This window comes from Microcaecilia unicolor, chromosome 2 (assembly GCF_901765095.1).
Source record: "Microcaecilia unicolor chromosome 2, aMicUni1.1, whole genome shotgun sequence".
Classification (NCBI taxonomy): domain Eukaryota; kingdom Metazoa; phylum Chordata; class Amphibia; order Gymnophiona; family Siphonopidae; genus Microcaecilia; species Microcaecilia unicolor.
In genome coordinates this window covers 94,975,718-94,995,056 of record NC_044032.1, presented here as the reverse complement: position 1 = coordinate 94,995,056, position 19,339 = coordinate 94,975,718, and the positions used below count along the sequence as shown (strand labels likewise).

Here is a 19,339-nt window from a genome sequence, read left to right as displayed (position 1 = left end):
AGTGTGGGTATGATATTGCTTTCTGCAAGTGTGGTGGTCAGTGTTGAGTGGATCAGTGTTAAGGAGTAGATTATTAAGAGTAGTTTAGGGGCATTCATTTTGGTTTCTATTCCCTGTGGCTGCTGCTAGGACCGTGTTCTGATGGTTGGATGTGTGATAGGACTTTGTTCTTTAGTGTGGGGTCTGGTGATCTGATCTTGTGTGTAAAATTTAGCTAGCCTTTCAGCTGTTTCAGGTCAGTATTGGGTCCGGTTTCAGTGGTAAGTTAATGAGCAGGGGAGATGGGGGTGGGGGGGAGAGTAACTCTGAGTCAGGGTGCTCATTTGGTCTATCTCACAGCAGTCTATCTTTTGGTCTATCTTCACCCCTCCCCCAGGGATTCTCCCAGCTCGTGTTACCAAGGTTTGTCTGGAGAGGGGGGGGGACTACAGAGCACTTTTAAGGTGGTTAACAGGGAGGGGTCACATATGTGGCTGGCTGTCTTTTTTTACTGGCAGATTAGCTAGAGGGAGAGGTTGTTTTTGATCAGGGAAGGGTAATTGGAAGACAGTGGTGGGGTACTTAATTGCTCTGTGGAATGTATTGGGCAAGGAATACTAGTGCTTAGATGCTTGCTTTAGGCTTTGCAGGATCTTTCAAAGAGTCATGTATATTTCAGCAGTCTTGCTTCTCCAACTAAAAGCTCGCTTACGTGCAGACCAGTCGATGTCAGGCTAATTCAATCGTAGGCACAGGATTAAAGTATCCTTTCCAATTTGACCAGCCCACACAAATCTGCGCTCCTCACAAGCCCAGTATCCGTGGCCTAATCGTATACAGTACAGGAGGCTCTTTCAGAGGTACGCTGAAAGTGACCTCAGCTCCCCCAGCAATCTCTGCTTTGGTCTTTACTGTCAGGCCCTTCACACCATGTCAGCTGCAAAGTCTTAGCGTCCCGCAGCGCAGTAGGCAATGTAATCACGGTTTAATGTTCAGTATCGCTGCCCAGGGTAGGAAACTCCGCAGCTCCGAAAGCTGTGACCGTGGTTGGGGTAGGAACTAGAGGTGAGGTAGCAGTCTCGACTGCCGTTAAAGCTCTGCTCCAAGCCCCTCAGCTCCTGTCTTCGGGCTGCCTCCATCGCGCTGTTCCTGCACCTCGTTGCCACTGCCACCCCGATCACTCTGCCGTGGCGTTATTGGCTGAGCCCTGTCAAGAGCGTCCTCACACCTTTATGGTTCCCGCTGGGTACGGGCTCCCTTCACCTCTCTGTCGGTCGGGGAGCTGGCGGACGGGCGTGTGAAGGGTAGAACCGGGAAGTGCGGTTGCTGTCAGCGAACTCCATAAGTTTCCCTGTGGGGAGAGGCTCAGCCGCCTCTCCCTGCACTGGATGGGCTGGCGGGCGGGGAGGCAGAGCCAGGCGGGCGAGTCTTGGAGACTGGGAGAGATGGATGGTAGATAAGAGGGTGACAAAGCAGTAGAATTTTGTGGTTTGTAATGGGCTAGAAAACCCAGATCTTTGTTCAGTACTGTCTACTGGGTGTCAAAGTATTTAATCATTTTGACTTCAAAGGTCTTACATTCCTGGATTGTCAAGTTTCCTTTTAGTATTCTCATCATAAAATCATTGATGCTGTGTTCTGGTTTTGTGAAGTGCTGTCCCACAGAGGTGACCTCCTAGTTGGCATTGGCATTTTTCATATGATGTCTATGTAGATTAAATCTTGTCTTTAGCATCTAGCTTGTTTCTCCAATATATCACCCTTCATGTTTTACATTGAATGATATATTTCACATTTGAAGATGAGCATGAGATGGATTCCCTTATGTTGAATATTTTTTCCCATGTGAATGACTGTGGGATCCTGTGAAATGTGTTGGCACAGTTTACAGCTAGATATATTGCAAGGGTGTGTGCCACTGTCTTCTTTCTGAGTTTCTATCGGGAGCTTGCTTTTCACTAGTTTGTGTTTTAAGTTGGGTGGCTGTCGGAAGGCCAGCACTGGTGGGGATGGAAACATCTCTTTCAGTAGTGCATCCTCCTGGAATAGTGTCTGTAGATCTTTTATGATCCTTCTCAGATTTTTTAGCTCTTGGTTGTATGTCACTACAAGGGGGCTTCTCCCTGTGGCTTGCTTTTTCTTGTACTGCAATAGGTTTTCCCTGGATATTTTGAGGGAGGAGGTAACATTCTTGGATATTATTTTGGAGTTGTAGCCATTTTGTTTGAAGGATTCAGTCAGGATTTTGAGATGTTAATCTGTCTCTTGGATCAGAGCAGATGAGATGGTATCTTGTGGCTTAGTGTGTATAATGGATTTTATTTTTTTTTGTATGTGAAGGGTGGAAGCTGCAGTTGTGGAGATAACTGCATCTGTCTGTAGGTTTCCTGTATATAGGTGTTTGTATATAGCTATTGCTGATGGAAACTGTGGTGTCCTAAAAATAGACTTTTTCTGGGGAGTAGTCCATTTTGAATTTTTTTTTTTTTTGAAAATCTTTTTATTAAGTTAACAATTTTCAGAACAAATAGTAACGCATATTGACCACCATTTTGAATTTGATTGTAGGATGGTATGTATTGAAAAAAAACTGAAATTGTTTTAGTCTGTTCTCCCTCAGTCCAAATCATGAAAATATCATCAATATACCGGTAATATTTTAGGGGTTTTTTATCTGATATGTAATCAAAAACAATTATTGGAAACAGATAAAACCGATTAAATGACAGGTTTAAATAGTGAGTTAGAGACTGTACGTATAAAGTCATGATAGCATGAAAATAAGTCAAATCATAAGGACAACGGTCACAAAAATATTAAATACAAATCATGACACCGAAGAACATCATAAATGTCTTTTCAAAAGCAGCTAAAAACAAATAAAAGATGGGAACTGTTATAAAATATATTACAAAAACACTGACAAATCCATCTCTTGATTTAACCCTCTGGTGGTAAGAATATCAAATTTAAAAACATTCTGCCTGCAATAAAATGTTATCTATGTCTCCACCTCTCCAAGATGTGATGAGTCTTGCAATTACCAGAAACTTTAAATCCATGATTTGCTTGCACTGAGTATTCAACTAAGGGTCTTTCCATAACTGTCCTTCAGATTGCACTTTTGTGCTTAGTCTATTGTACAGCGTGCTTTTGGTTTTACCAATGTATAAAAGCTTGCGTGGGAAAATTGCCAAATCAACTACTTTCTCTGTCTTGCAATTAGAGAAGAGCCTCAATTCATAAATCTCATTTATAATCACTGTTGCTTTTATAAGCAATCAAAAGACCAATATTCTGAAAAATATGCCAATGTTTTTTCAGTATTCTAACAATGTCCTTAGACAAATGATTAAAGTCTAATGTACATACCACCCTTTCTTCCCTACTCTTCTTTTTGGGTTTCAACAGTTCTCTCTCTAATTGTAATGTTTCTTGAAAAGCACTTACAGTTTTTGTTGAATAACCCCTTTCTAAACATCATTTCTGCATATCTAGAGATTGTTCAAGAAAATCTCGTTTCTTGGAACTTAATAGTTTAAGCTGCAGAAATTGGCTATATGGTAAGCTATCTTTTAATGACTTGCTATGGTAGCTGATGTAATGCAAATATTTGTCTGTAGGCTTCTTGTAAATTCTAGCTTCAATATTTCCATCATTAATTTTAATTAAAATATCAAAGAAGGGAAAATCTTGCCATCATTAACTTTAATTAGAATATCCAAGAAGGGAAAATCTGTTCTGTTGTAGTTAATCTTAAATTTTAGATTTGCATCACACTGGTTTACCCAGTTATAAAATTCCATTAAATCATCCTCTGTTCCTTCCTAGAGTGTAAAAATATCATCAGTGTATCTCTTCCAAATTCTAAGTTGTTCAGTACAACCATGCTTCAAAAGAAATCTCTCCTCAAATTGTTTGATATATAAATTAACTATAGAAGGGGCCATCAAGGCAGTAGAATCCTTTTATTTGCTTGTATAATTTTCTTTCAAATTAAAAATAAATCTCTTAAGGAAGATGTGTCCCATCCTAGACCTAAGGGCCCTGAACAAATTTCTTTTCCGAGAAAAGTTCAGGATGGTTTCCCTAGGTACCCTTCTTCCCATGATTCAGGAAAATGATTGGCTATACTCTCTGGACTTAAAGGATGCTTACACACACATCTCTGTACTTCCAGCTTAGAGGAAGTATCTTCGATTTCAGCTTTCAGTACCGTGTACTTCCTTTTGGTCTGGTGTCTGCGCCCAGAGTGTTTACCAAATGCCTAGCTGTAGTCGCAGCATCACTACGCAGACTGGGAGTGCATGTGTTTCCTTATCTCGACGATTGGCTGGTGAAGAGCACCTCGAAGGAGGGTGCTCTAGAGTCCATGCAAATGACTATTCAGGTGCTAGAGCTACTGGGGTTCGTCATAAATTATCTCAAGTCCCATCTCACCTCAGTCCAAACTTTGGAATTCATTGGAGCCCTGTTGACCACTCAGACAACTCGAACTTATCTTCACGAGACAAGGGCGGACAAACTTCTGTCCCTGGTGTCCATGGTTCGAGCGTCTCACTAGGTCACGGCTCGGCAGATGTTGAGCCTTCTGGGGCATATGGCCTCCACAGTTCATGTCACACCCATGGCACGTCTACATATGAGATCAGCTCAATGGACCCTAGCTTCCCAGTGGTTTCAAGCTGCAGGGGATCTAGAGGATGTAATTCAACTGTCCACCGGCTTTTGAAACTCTCTTCACTGGTGGACGATTCAGTCCAATTTGACCATGGGACGACCATTCCAAGTTCCTCAGGCACAAAAAGGGCTGATGATGGATGCATCTCTCCAGGGGTGGGGAGCTCATGTAGATGGGCTCCACACTCAGGGAGCCTGGTCCTTTCAGGAAAGAGGTCTGCAGATCAACCTCCTGGAATTAAGAATGATCTGGAACTCTCTAAAGGCTTTCAGAGATCTGCTGTCCATCCAAGTAATCTTAATGCAAACAGACAATCAGGTTGCCATGTACTACACCAACAAGCAGGGGGGTACCGAATCTCGCCCTCTCTGTCAGGAAGCCGTCCAGATGTGGCTTTGGGCTCGCCGTCATGGCATGTTTCTCCAAGCCACTTATCTGGCAGGCGTAAACAACAGTCTGGCTGACAGGTTGAGCAGGATAATGCAACCTCATGAGTGTTCGCTGAACATGGGCGTAGTCCGCAAGATCTTCGGAGCGTGGGGCACCCCCTCGGTGGATCTTTTTGCCACTCAGATCAATCACAAGGTCCCTCAGTTCTGTTCTAGACCTCAGGCCCACGACAGACTAGCGTCAGATGCCTTTCTCCTACGTTGGGGGACAGGCCTTCTGTATGCGTATCCTCCCATACCTCTAGTAGGGAAGACCTTGCTGAAACTCAAGCAAGGCTGCGGAACCATGATCCTCATTGCACCCTTCTGGCCGCGTCAGATCTGGTTCCCTCTTCTTCTGGAGTTGTCCTCCGAAGAACTGTGGAGATTGGACTGTTTTCCAACACTCAGAACGAAGGGTCGCTTCTACATTCCAACCTCCAGAGTCTGGCTCTCACAGCCTGGATGTTGAGAGCTTAGAATTCGCCTCTTTGGGTCTTTCGTAGGGTGTCTCCTGAGTCTTGCTTGCTTCCAGAAAAGATTCCACGAAGAAGTATTACTTTTTCAAATGGAGGAGGTTTGCCGTCTGGTGTGACAGCAAGGCCCTAGATTCTCTTTCTTGTCCTACACTGACAAATGTAGAAGGTATTCAAGCAGGGTCTGAGTCTGGTCTCAAGACCAACTCCGTAAGAGTTCACCTTAGTTCGATTAGTGCTTATCATCGCCATGTAGAGGGTAAGCCTATCTCTGGACAGCCTTTAGTTGTTTGCTTCATGAGAGGTTTGCTTTTGTCAAAGCCCCCTGTCAAACCTCCACCAGTGTCATGGGTCAACGTCATTCTCACCTAGCTGATGAAAGCTCCTTTTGAGCCACTGAATTCCTGCCATCTGAAGTACTTGACCTGGAAGGTCGTTTTCTTGGTGGCTGTTACTTCAGCTCGTAGAGTCAGTGAACTTCAGGCCTTGGTAGTGCATGCACTTTATATTAAGTTGCATCACAACAGAGTAGTCCTCCGCACTCACCCTAAGTTCCTGCCAAAGGTGGTGTCAGAGTTACATCTGAACCAATCTTGCCAACATTCTTTCCCCGTCCTCATACCCGCCCTGGCGAAAGCAGTTTGCACACTTTGGACTTCAAGGAGCATTGGCCTTTTACATGGAGCGGACAAAGCCCTTTAGACAATCCGCCCAGTTGTTTGTTTCTTTTGATCCCAACATGAGGGGTGTCGCCATCGGGAAAACGCACAATCTCCAATTGGCTAGCAGATTGCATATCCTTCACTTACGGCCAAGCTGGGCTGATTCTGGAGGGCCATGTCATGGCTCACAATGTTAGAGCCATGGCTGTGTCAGTGGCTCATTTGAAGTCAGCCTCCATTGAAGAGATTTGCAAGGCTGCAACGTGGTCATCAGTCCACACATTCACATCTCACTACTACCTCCAGCAGGATACCCGACGCGACAGTCGGTTTGGGCAGTCGGTGCTGTAGAATCTGTTTGGAGTTTAGAATCCAACTCCACCCCGCCTAGGCCCATTTTTGTTCTGTTCCAGGCTGCACTCTCAGTTAGTTGTTTATGGTTTCAGGTCAATCTATGTTTGGCCTCGCCGTTGCGAGGCCCAATTGACCTGTTCATTATTTTGAGTGAGCCTGGTTGCTAGGGATACCCCACATGTGAGAACAAGCAGCCTGCTTGTCCTCGGAGAAAGCGAAGATACATACCTGTAGCAGGTATTCTCCGAGGACAGCAGGCTGATTGTTCTCACAAACCCGCCCACCTCCCCTTTGGAGGAGTTGTTTGTTTATTATTTGCTTTTTAATTAAACTGAGCGGGAACGCTTACGCAACGGGTGGGAAGTTGTCCGTGCATGCACAGTTCGCACGCTAGAAGGCTCTGGCAAAACTTTTAAAAATTTGCCGTTTCCTGGGCCGCTGTGGACGCCGATCCACATGTGAGAACAATGTTTATATCAGGGAAGCAAACTTCTACTTTGATACATTTTGAATTGTATTTTTAAGACTGAAGATTGTACAAGGGTGTAAAAGTCCTTTTCAAAAGCAAGTTCCTTGGTTCAGCATTTTATACCCTTTCAGGGCACATTTTGCTTTTCTTTATATGCTTTTAAATTATATATATATATATTTTTTTGTTTGTTTGTTTTTTTTGTTTTGTTTTGTTTTATGTTTGTTAATGTTTTTGATGTAGACTTGTGATGCAGGCGCTGTACACTGAAACACGGCCCATGTCAGGTCCTTGATGTACAAGATAGTCATTGATCTATGCTGTGGAATAAAGGACTTGTCCCATTTTTGAAGGCGCTTGGTACTTTTTGTATTTTGATTCTTTTCTGTGCTTTGAACCCTCTCTATGTTGTTTTGTTAACATTAGCTGCTGCCTGTGGTTTACTTGCAGGTACGCTTTCAGTTATCTTTCTCATTTCCGTGGTTACCTTGAAGACAGCACATCTGGGATTCCACTTAAACTTTCAGTGGTTTACATCTGCTGACTATTTTGTACCAGGTAAGATGAGTAATGAAATAATGATCTTAAATAATTCATAGAATTGTTTGTTTGTTTGTTGGTGGTTGTTACTTTTTTCTGATAGATGAATACTGGCACATCATGCTATAGTCGGATTTAAACTTTTGTAACCGTTGCTTTTTTTTCTTTTTCCCTAATCGTAACTGTGTGACACTTTTTTGTTTTTGTTCCTTTTTTTTTTTTTGTTACATTTGTACCCCGCGCTTTCCCACTCATGGCGGGCTCAATGCGGCTTACATATTATATACAGGTACTTATTTGTACCTGGGACAATGGAGGGTTAAGTGACTTGCCCAGAGTCACATGTTTCCTTCCCCTTTCCCAGTATGATTTTATATGGCCAGTCCAGGCCACTGACACTGCTGAGGATGTCAAGTTCCTTGAAAGCCAGCAGATGTGACTTATGGAGCATGCGAATGTATCTGTGCTCAAACATTTCAACTCTTAGGTGCTTAAGCCTCAGACTGCTGAGCAGCTGTTATGATTTGGGTCTGAACCCCTCTCAAACTTACCTCTTTCCTGGGGGTCAGCTTCTTAGCTGGCTTCTGTTTCTTTTCTCTGTCCTTTCGGAGCTGGCTCTGTCTCTCTGTGCTGGCAGCTTCCAGCAGCATGGGGTTAATTGTTTTACTTTACTACAGCTGTGTGGGTGGACTGAGTTAGCTCTACCTCTCTTTGGGTGTACTGGCTTCAAGTGCTTCACTGTGTTGCATTGGTGTGGGTTGGGCCTCTCTGGGTCAGTGTGCTTTTGCCTAGGTCTAGGGAGTGTGACATCATCAGGGAGGGCCTTGATAAGGAAGTGGTGTTGTTTCCTTCAGAGCCTTTGCAACAGTGGTGTTTGCTTTAGGTAGGGTGGTGCAGTGTGCACTTCTGACTTTGTGTCTAGTTTCCCTGCTTGCTTTTGCTAAGGGCCAGGTTAGTGTTAGTGCAGTGTGCACTGGTGACTGTGTGTTTAGCTTTCCTGCTTTTCCCTTATGGTTCCCCTGCTTTTCCCTTTTGGTTTTGGAAGCATTGCTGTGTGTAGGGCTTTGGAAGCTCTGTTGTTGATAGAAGTACTTCAGGGTTTGGTGTTGTTAGGAACACTGCAGAGTTTGCTGTTAGAAGTACTTCTGGGTTTGTGCTATTGGGAGCATTGCAGTCTTTGCTGTTGGTGTTTGGTGATTTAGAATCACTTTTGGCTTATGTGTCAGCGTCCCTGCTTTTTCCTTGTGGCTCCCCTGTCTTTCCTTTTAGTGCTAGGAGCTCTTCTGGTTGCTTGCCAGAGTAGTGCTTAGGAAGCACCTTGTTAGTTTTGTTTCTAGCTTGCTAGATCAGTGCTTAGGTAGCTTGTTAGTTTTTTGTTTAGCTTGTTAGTGTAGAGCTCTGCTTGTAGCTTGGTGCTTAGTAGCACCCGTGTTAGCTTTGTGTTTAGTTCCCTGCTCTGTTAGTTTAGGGCTTAGGAAATCCCTTTCTTGAGCAGGGCTTAGGAGCTCCTGTTTAGTATAGGGCTTAGGAAGTCCTTTTGTCAGTTTACTGTTAGGAACACTCCTGCTGGTTTAGGGCTTGGGAGCACGTAGATCAGTTTAGGAGCACTTCTGTTTCCAGTCCTGGTCCCTGTGTCATCCGGTATCCAGTAAGTCCTGCCGGCTACTCGAACCCAGGAGCTCAACTCCTGGGGGGCTTAGGAGCTAAGTGCAGGTGAAGCTTGTGTGGACCAGTCCGGTGTGCTCCAGTCCGGTGTTCCAGTCCTGTGTCCTCCAGTCCGGGGAATTCCAGTCCATGTGTTCCAGCTCGCTGGGCGGTGCCTGCAGTCCCTGCCGGTGTCGGTGTGCTTGCCCAGCGTTGGTTGGTGGGTTTTGCCTGCTGCTGTCGCGCCTCGTCAGCAGCCCAAGGGCTCACGTTTGCTCCAGAGCCCAGCCCCGCGGGCTCTGAACCTGAGAACCTGACAGCAACTGTGAAACATTTATGAAAATTGTGTGTTACTTGTATTATAATCACACTATTTTTTCACACGAAAAGGGAAAACAATTTTTAGATCTATTCAGCGTTACCCTTTAAGTTACAAAAAAAAAAATGACATAAGTATATCAGCATTTCCATACTGGGACAGACCGAAAGTCCATCAAACCCCATATCCTGTTTCCAACGGTGGGCAATCCAGGCCAGAAGTACCTGACAAGATCCCAAAAGAGTAAAACAGATTTTATGCTGCTTATACCAGGAATGAGTAGTGGATTTTCCTAAGTCCACCTTAATAGTGGTTTTTGGACTTTTCTTTTAGGAACTGTCCAAACACTGTTTTTAAACCCTTCCACTTTTACCACATTCTGTCGCAACAAATTCCAGAGTTTGTTTACACATTGAAAATATTACTTCACTCTCTAATTTGTTTTAAATGTACTACTTACTAGCTTCATTGTGTGCCCCCTAGTCCCTGGATTTTTGGAAAGAGTAAGCAAATGATTCACATCTACCCTATACATCATGTGACTGTCTTCCCTCATCAGTCTCTTCTCCAAGCTGAAGAATCCTAGCCTCTTGAGACTTACCTCAAGGAAGTTGTCCTATCCCCTCTATCATTTCCGTCGCCTTTCTCTGTACCTCTTCTAATTCTGCTATACCTTTTTTTGAGATGTAGTGACCAGAACTGTACACAGTATTTGAGGTGTGATTGTACCATGGAGCAACACAAATGCATTATCGAGACATTTTCTAAAGAGGCAATGGAGAGTACAGTCCACCAGCTTATGCCTTGTGCTCATCCTAATTTCTTACAAGAGACAGCGATACATTTTCACGTCCATTAGGAAATAGTGTTGCCTACATTTTGCCCTATTAAAAAAAAAACCCTCATGAAAAGGCCACCCACACTCAACTTCAAAATGGCTCTTCTTCCTCAAAAGAACTGAATCCTTCAAAAAGTATGCACAGCTCTTCATCTCCTTCAACCTCAATGGAGTTGATATTCTAATAGCCAAGCGAATTTTGGCAAATTGGCTAGCATCCTTTATCCAGTTCTGTTGCAAACAAACTAGTGGTAGATTTTACTTTATTTGTTAGAGCCACTGTTCTCTAGAATTCAGCTTTGCTGGACACCATATGTAAAGCAGCGACTTACTCTTTGCTTCATACCTTCACTTCTCACTACTTCTTGGACCAGTTTCTGGCCAACCTAGCTGTGTAGTATTTGCTCCTCTTACATCATCTTAACTATCGGGTTGCTCCTGAATAACAGACAATTTATAACAAAATGAGCAACAGTGAGCTCGAGTCACCCACTTGTGTGCCTGACTCGGTTCTGCTTGTTGATGGAAACATCATGGTTTTTCATCTGTAACAGATGTTTTCCCTAAAGATCAGGATTGATCAGGCGCCCAATCCCTCCCAACTATCTAAGAGTTGCATTCCTGCTTAAACTATAAAACAAACTGAAGTAGTGTGGAGACAGTTGCATGTAGGAAAAGCTGTGCATGTGCAGGATTTTACACCCAATCTGAACTGAGAGAGCTGTTCCATCCTGGCAATATGTGATGATGTTACTCACCTGCTGTGTACAGGTGAGAAAAAAATATTGTATTCAATATATTCACGTTACCCCCCCCCCCCCCTTTTTTTTTTTTTTTTTTTTACTTGTGGTTAAAAGGGGATTTCAGATGTGTGTTTTAATTGTGCCCAAACCATAGGATAAGAATGGAGCCTAAGATGTAGTATGAAAATTCTAGTACAGTGTTTCTTTCTACTTCCATTGTTCAGATGGGGTATATATAATTCTAATGAGAATAAGTTTCAAACCAGAGATGCCAAGGGTGAACTGCCCCAAAGAGATTTACAGGTATATGTCCAATTTACAAATCTAGAAAGGTTTAAGTGTAAAAAAGGCTTCTCAACAACAAAAAATAAAATTAATTTTCTTTGGTGCTTCTAGAATATAGACAGAGTGGAGGCAATAGTTAAGCAGTTTTCATAAGGACATAAGAATAGCCATACTGTGTCAGACCAACGGTCCATCTAGCCAAGTATCCTGTTTCCAACTGTGGCCAATCCAGGTCACAAGTACCTGGTAAAAACCCAAATAGTAGCAACAGTCCATTCTACCGACCCCAGGGCAAGGAGTGGTTTCCCCCATGTCTCTCAATAGCGGACTGTGGACTTTTCCTCCAGGAAGTTGTCCGAACATTTTAAAAACCCAAATAAGCTAACCGCTGTTATCACATCCTCTGGCAATGAGGTGTAAGGAAGTAGAATATTTGCAAAGGTTATTAAGAGCAATCTGATTACTGAGTTAGCTTGAACTTTCTGCCAACATTAACAGATAGTCTCTAGAAGGTACAGTTAAGACCTAGTTTAGTCTTCAATCCTGCCCACCCTCCCCAACTCCCACTCCCCCACCTAGCACAACTCTTATAGGCAGGTGAAAGCTATACTAAACAAAATTGCTCCATTTACCACTTAAAAAGTCAAGACATGCAGAAATTCACCATGGTTTACAAAGGAACCATCCATCCTAAAAAGGGAATGTTGACGCTTTGAAAAGTAATAGAGAAAGAACAAAGATACAACTGATAAATCCAAATGGAAGTTAGCCGATGCTTGGGAACACCTGCTACAGGTGAGAAACTTCCCTATATTGGTCTTGTAAAAAGCTGTTATAGATGGCAATGTCCAGGATATATCCTACTTGCAAAGGTAATAGAGGCGATCACTATGGCAAATTTTGATCATGCTTTTAAAATATGGAGGATTAGAATTGTCTTCTTCCTCTTGCTTTTATTTCCTCAGAATTTAGGTTATCCTTTCCACAACTAACTGGTGTACTCACTCTGGCCTTCTTTCTCCATAATTGTGTTATCACCTTGCTGAAAAACAACAGGAACCAAGCAAAGAATGTAAGTAATGTGACCAAGGGCTGTCTGCAGCTGACTCACTAATTTTTGCGTTTAGCCATAACACATATACAATTATTGTCTCTTTAACTGAATGTTTTTAAGTGGAAACAAAACCACAGTATTTAACAGGATAGCATTTCAGAATGACTGTTACACATCATGGGAAGTAAATGATCGCTGTAGGGCTAGTTTAAGAGCTAAGAAATCTAGGCAACATGCCTAGTGCCCAAACATCTGGTAAGGTCCTGTCAGGTGTGCTAATTTCGATAAAGAAAAAAGTAGACTTGTAGTGCAATCAGGGTAAATTATTATAAACTCAAATAATTATTAAGTTTATAATAATTTACCCTGATTGCACTAAAAGGCTGTCTTTTTTTTTTTTTTTTTAATTTGGGATTGTTTTCTTCATATTACATATTTTTTATCTCTCCCTTGTGGGTTTTTTTTTGTTCTGAACAGATATACTAATATAGCAGTTTAATAGCAGAATTTTACCCAATAAGTTGTCTGTCAGCAGACAGAAGACTAATGTAAGCCAGAGCTGCTGCTAGTGGTGGAAATCTTTGTCTATCCTCGCCACTCCCATGAATTGTTCACCAGCCAGTGGGAAACATCAACAGACAGTGTTCTGCTACTTTTAATGTGCAGTGAGAACTGTGCAAGGCCCCGTAGGTCTTACAAAACCTGCTGTCCCCACACAGTTCCAGCTGCAGATGAAGGGGAGGAAACAGCACATAAGAAGTACTGTTTGCCATTTTCTGTCAGCTGGAGGTGGATCAGTTGGGAGGTATGATGAAAGTGATTATGCCAGGAGTGGAGGTGATGTGATTATGATGTAATGAGGAAGGAATAGACGATCATACTGGTATTTGTGGGGAATTTAAACATGTATATTGTGGTGAGGAACTCGGCACACTTGTTTGCCTAGGGCTTACCGAAAGGTTAAACCTATCCTGGAGAAGTGTGAATGTAAATTCTAAGCAGACCTGCTCAGAACAGGAAAATGCCAGCAGTGCATTATTCTACTATTTCTGTTTTTAAAAAAATATATACATTTGTTTCTCCGAGGACAAGCAGGCTGCTTGTTCTCACTGATGGGTGACGTCCACGGCAGCCCCCTCCAACCGGAAACTTTACTAGCAAAGGCCTTTGCTAGTCCTCGCGCACCGATGCGCATGCGCAGCCGTCTTCCCGCCCGAACCGGCTCGTGTTCGTCAGTCTTCTTTTGTCCGCGCTCGGGACGGTCGTGTTTTACCGCCGTTTCGTGCCCCTCAAGTTGACCCTCGCGCGTCTTCGCGATTTTCGGGGAAAAAAAAAAGAGAGACCTATCGGTCTTTACCCCTTTTCCTGTATTTCCTGCGCTTCAGAGGCATACCTGAAACACCAGAATATGCTGATTCTCCGAGGACAAGCAGGCTGCTTGTTCTCACTGATGGGTTGACGTCCTTGGCAGCCCCCTCCATCGGAAAGTTTACTAGCAAAGGCCTTTGCTAGTCCTCACGCGCCCATGCGCACCGCGCATGCGCGGCCGTCTTCCCGCTCGAGCCGGCCAGTCTTCTTTCGTCCGCGCTCGGTACGGTCGTGTTATGCCGTTCGTGCCCCAGAGAGTCGACCTCGCGCGTCCTTTTCGACGTGTTTTTTCCTTGTTTTTTTTTTCAAAAAGTTCGGGAAGCGCTCCGGAAGTGTTCCGGAAGACCCTTTCGGGTTTTTTGCCCTTCCCGTATTTTTCTCAACTTTTGCCCCGTAAGTTTTCTTTCGTTGTCGGGGTAGGCCTAGTTTGGCCTCGGTCGAGATTTTTCTCCCTTTAAATTTTGGTGCTTCAATTTTCGCCATTTCGGCTTTTGATTTCGCCGGCGTGATTTTTCCGCCCATGACATCGAAGCCTTCCAGCGGCTTCAAGAAGTGCACCCAGTGCGCCCGGGTAATCTCGCTCACTGATAGGCACTCTGCGTGTCTTCAGTGTCTAGGGGCCCAGCACCGCCCTCAGAACTGCAGTCTGTGTTCCCTGTTACAAAGGCGGACTCAGGTAGCGAGATTAGCCCAGTGGAACGTTTTGTTCTCGGGCTCTTCGTCGACATCGGCACCGGAGGCATCGAGTGCATCGACGTCGTCAGCGTCCGGACCATCTTCCTTGGCTGCCGCTCCATCGACTGCATCGAGGCATCGGACCTCTGCATCGGCGCCGAGGCATCGGGCGACTGCATCGACGTCGGTGGTACCGAGACTTCGTCTGCTGATGTCGTCGGACAGAGGTGCATCGTCAGGAGTGCAGGTGAGGGCTGTCCATTCCCCTGCTGGTGGCGGTGAGCCTTCGGGTGGGTCTCCTCCTACCCTGAGGGCTCCTGCGGTACAGCCCCCCCGGGATCGACTTTCTTCGGTCTCGGCCCCGAGGAAGCGACGGATGGATTCTACGTCCTCCTCGTCGGTGCCGGGGAGCTCCGGTGACATGCTTCGGAAGAAGTCGAAGAAGCATCGACACCGGTCTCCTCCCCGTGTCGGCACCGAGAGCTCTGGGTCGCCGAGGGATTCGGCACCCAGCAGGCATCGGCACCGAGAGGACCGCTCAACCTCTGTTCAGGAGGTGTCGATGCGCTCCACTCTGGACAGCCCGGAACAGCCTCCTCACCCGGAACAGGTTCTGACGTCGACGCCTGCATCGACCTCTCAGCCTTTTTCTGCAGCCACTCTGAACGAGAGCCTCCGGGCCGTTCTCCCGGAGATTCTGGGAGAGCTGTTGCGCCCTACCCCTCCAGTACCGGCGGTGCTTGCGCCTCCGGTACCGTCGAGCGTGGCGCCGGCTGGTCCATCGCCCAGGTTGAGGTCCCCGACGTCGGTACCGCGTGCGGTGCCGACCGCGGCCACCTCCCAGGAAGGCTCCCCGACTACGTCGGCGGAGGGAGCTTCGCCGATGCGGGCGAGGGAGTCTACCTCTCGGCGCCCCCATCGTGGACGTGGCTCCACGGAGTCGAGCCGGGCGAGGTTGCAGACACAGGTCCGTGAACTTGTGTCTGACACCGAGGGTGAGGCCTCATGGGAGGACGAAGAAGACCCCAGATATTTCTCTGACGAGGAGTCTGAGGGTCTTCCTTCTGATCCCACTCCCTCTCCTGAAAGGCAGCTTTCTCCTCCTGAGAGTCTGTCTTTCGCTTCCTTTGTCCGGGAGATGTCTACGGCCATCCCCTTCCCGGTGGTTGTGGAGGACGAGCCCAGGGCTGAAATGTTTGAGCTCCTGGACTATCCTTCTCCACCTAAGGAAGCGTCCACTGTTCCCTTGCACCATGTCCTGAAAAAGACATTGCTTGCGAACTGGACCAAGCCATTAAGTAATCCCCACATTCCCAAGAAGATCGAGTCCCAGTACCGGATCCATGGGGACCCAGAGCTGATGCGCACTCGGTTGCCTCATGACTCTGGAGTTGTGGATTTGGCCCTAAAGAAGGCTAAGAGTTCTAGGGAGCATGCTTCGGCGCCCCCGGGCAAAGACTCTAGAACCTTAGACTCCTTTGGGAGGAAGGCCTACCATTCTTCTATGCTCGTGGCCAAGATCCAGTCTTACCAGCTCTACACGAGCATACACATGCGGAACAATGTGCGGCAGTTGGCGGGCTTGGTTGATGCTCTTCCCCCTGAGCAAGCCAAGCCTTTTCAGGAGGTGGTCAGGCAGCTGAAGGCGTGCAGAAAATTCCTGGCCAGAGGAGTTTATGACACTTTTGATGTTGCGTCCAGGGCCGCTGCTCAAGGTGTGGTGATGCGCAGGCTCTCATGGCTGCGTGCCGCCGACCTGGAGAATAGACTCCAGCAGCGGATTGCGGACTCGCCTTGCCGTGCGGACAACATTTTTGGAGAAAAAGTCGAGCAGGTGGTAGAGTCTCTCCACCAGCGGGACACCGCATTTGACAAGTTCTCCCGCCGGCAGCCTTCAGCATCTACCTCTACAGGTAGAAGATTTTTCGGGGGAAGGAAGACTGGTCCCTATGCTTCTGGTAAGCGTAGGTACAATCCTCCTTCCCGACAGCCTGCGGCCCAGGCTAAGCCCCAGCGCGCTCGCTCTCGTCAGCAGCGTGCGCCTCAGCAAGGCCCCGCGGCTCCCCAGCAAAAGCAAGGGGCAAGCTTTTGACTGGCTCCAGCAGAGCATAGCCGACATCCAAGTGTCAGTGCCGGGCGACCTGCCGGTCGGGGGGAGGTTGATAGCTTTTCACCAAAGGTGGCCGCTCATAACCTCCGATCAGTGGGTTCTGCAAATAGTCCGGCAAGGATACACCCTCAATTTGGCCTCAAAACCTCCAAATTGTCCACCGGGAGCTCAGTCTTACAGCTTCCAGCACAAGCAGGTACTTGCAGAGGAACTCTCCGCCCTTCTCAGCGCCAATGCGGTCGAGCCCGTGCCATCCGGGCAGGAAGGGCTGGGATTCTGTTCCAGGTACTTCCTTGTGGAAAAGAAAACAGGGGGGATGCGTCCCATCCTAGACCTAAGGGCCCTGAACAAATATCTCGTAAAAGAAAAGTTCAGGATGCTTTCCCTGGGCACCCTCCTCCCCATGATTCAGCAAAACGATTGGCTATGCTCTCTGGACTTGAAGGATGCCTACACTCACATCCCGATACTGCCAGCTCACAGACAGTATCTGCGGTTTCAGCTGGGCACACGCCACTTCCAGTACTGTGTGCTACCCTTTGGGCTCGCCTCTGCGCCCAGGGTGTTCACAAAGTGCCTAGCTGTGGTAGCAGCGGCACTTCGCAGGCTGGGGGTGCATGTGTTCCCATATCTCGACGATTGGCTGGTGAAGAACACATCCGAGGCAGGAGCCCTGCAGTCCATGCAGATGACTATTCGCCTACTGGAGCTACTGGGGTTTGTGATAAATTATCCAAAGTCCCATCTTCTCCCAATGCAGAGACTCGAATTCATAGGAGCTCTGCTGGATTCTCGGACGGCTCGTGCCTATCTCCCAGAGACGAGAGCCAACAGCTTGTTGTCCCTCGTCTCGCGGGTGCGAGCGTCCCAGCAGATCACAGCTCGGCAGATGTTGAGATTGCTGGGCCACATGGCCTCCACAGTTCATGTGACTCCCATGGCCCGCCTTCACATGAGATCTGCTCAATGGACCCTAGCCTCCCAGTGGTATCAGGCCGCTGGGGGTCTAGAGGACGTGATCCACCTGTCCACGAGTTTTCTCAAGTCCCTATATTGGTGGACGATTTGCTCCAATTTGACTCTGGGACGTCCCTTCCAAATTCCTCAGCCACAAAAGGTGCTGACCACGGATGCGTCCCTCCTGGGATGGGGAGCTCATGTCGATGGGCTTCACACCCAAGGAAGCTGGTCCCTCCAGGAACGCGATCTGCAGATCAATCTTCTGGAGTTACGAGCGATCTGGAACGCTCTGAAGGCTTTCAGAGATCGGCTGTCCCACCAAATTATCCAAATTCAGACAGACAACCAGGTTGCCATGTACTATGTCAACAAGCAGGGGGGCACCGGATCTCGCCCCCTGTGTCAGGAAGCCGTCAGCATGTGGCTCTGGGCTCGCCGTCACCGCATGGTGCTCCAAGCCACATATCTGGCAGGCGTAAACAACAGTCTGGCCGACAGGTTGAGCAGGATTATGCAACCTCACGAGTGGTCGCTCAATTCCCGTGTGGTACGACAGATCTTCCAGGTGTGGGGCACCCCCTTGGTAGATCTCTTCGCATCTCGAGTGAACCACAAAGTCCCTCAGTTCTGTTCCAGGCTTCAGGCCCACGGCAGACTGGCATCGGATGCCTTCCTCCTGGACTGGGGGGAGGGTCTGCTGTATGCTTATCCTCCCATACCTCTGGTGGGGAAGACTTTGTTGAAACTCAAGCAAGACCGAGGCACCATGATTCTGATTGCCCCTTTTTGGCCGCGTCAGATCTGGTTCCCTCTTCTTCTGGAGTTGTCCTCCGAAGAACCGTGGAGATTGGAGTGTTTTCCGACCCTCATCACACAGGACGAAGGGGCGCTTCTGCATCCCAGCCTCCAGTCGCTGGCTCTTACGGCCTGGATGTTGAGGGCGTAGACTTTGCCTCTTTGGGTCTGTCAGAGGGTGTCTCCCGCATCTTGCTTGCTTCCAGGAAAGATTCCACTAAGAGAAGTTACTTCTTCCATTGGAGGAGGTTTGCCGTCTGGTGTGACAGCAAGGCCCTAGATCCTCGCTCTTGTCCTACACAGACCCTGCTTGAATACCTTCTGCACTTGTCTGAGTCTGGTCTCAAGACCAACTCTGTAAGGGTTCACCTTAGCGCAATCAGTGCATACCATTACTGTGTGGAAGGTAAGCCGATCTCAGGACAGCCTTTAGTTGTTCGCTTCATGAGAGGTTTGCTTTTGTCAAAGCCCCCTGTCAAGCCTCCTACAGTGTCATGGGATCTCAATGTCGTTCTCACCCAGCTGATGAAACCTCCTTTCGAGCCACTGAATTCCTGCCATCTGAAGTACTTGACTTGGAAGGTCATTTTCTTGGTGGCAGTTACTTCAGCTCGTAGAGTCAGTGAGCTTCAGGCCCTGGTAGCCCAGGCCCCTTACACCAAATTTCATCATAACAGAGTAGTCCTCCGCACTCACCCTAAGTTCTTGCCAAAGGTCGTGTCGGAGTTCCATCTGAACCAGTCACTTGTCTTGCCAACATTCTTTCCCCGTCCTCATTCCTGCCCTGCTGAACGTCAGCTGCACACATTGGACTGCAAGAGAGCATTGGCCTTCTACCTGGAGCGGACACAGCCCCACAGACAGTCCGCCCAATTGTTTGTTTCTTTTGATCCCAATAGGAGGGGAGTGGCTGTAGGGAAACGCACCATATCCAATTGGCTAGCAGATTGCATTTCCTT

General features: G+C 47.0%; 1 protein-coding gene across 4 annotated transcripts in view; it reads left to right on the top strand.

Annotated features, from left to right (window-relative positions):
- Positions 1–19,339, top strand: part of SLC38A9 (solute carrier family 38 member 9) — a 247,993-nt gene that overhangs the window by 156,548 nt on the left and 72,106 nt on the right. For all 4 annotated transcript variants that reach the window (XM_030193131.1, XM_030193132.1, XM_030193133.1 and 1 more), the window contains 2 exons: positions 7,500–7,607; positions 12,384–12,490. In XM_030193131.1, the coding sequence (XP_030048991.1) occupies positions 7,500–7,607; positions 12,384–12,490 (215 nt within the window). The remainder of the gene's footprint in view (positions 1–7,499; positions 7,608–12,383; positions 12,491–19,339) is intronic.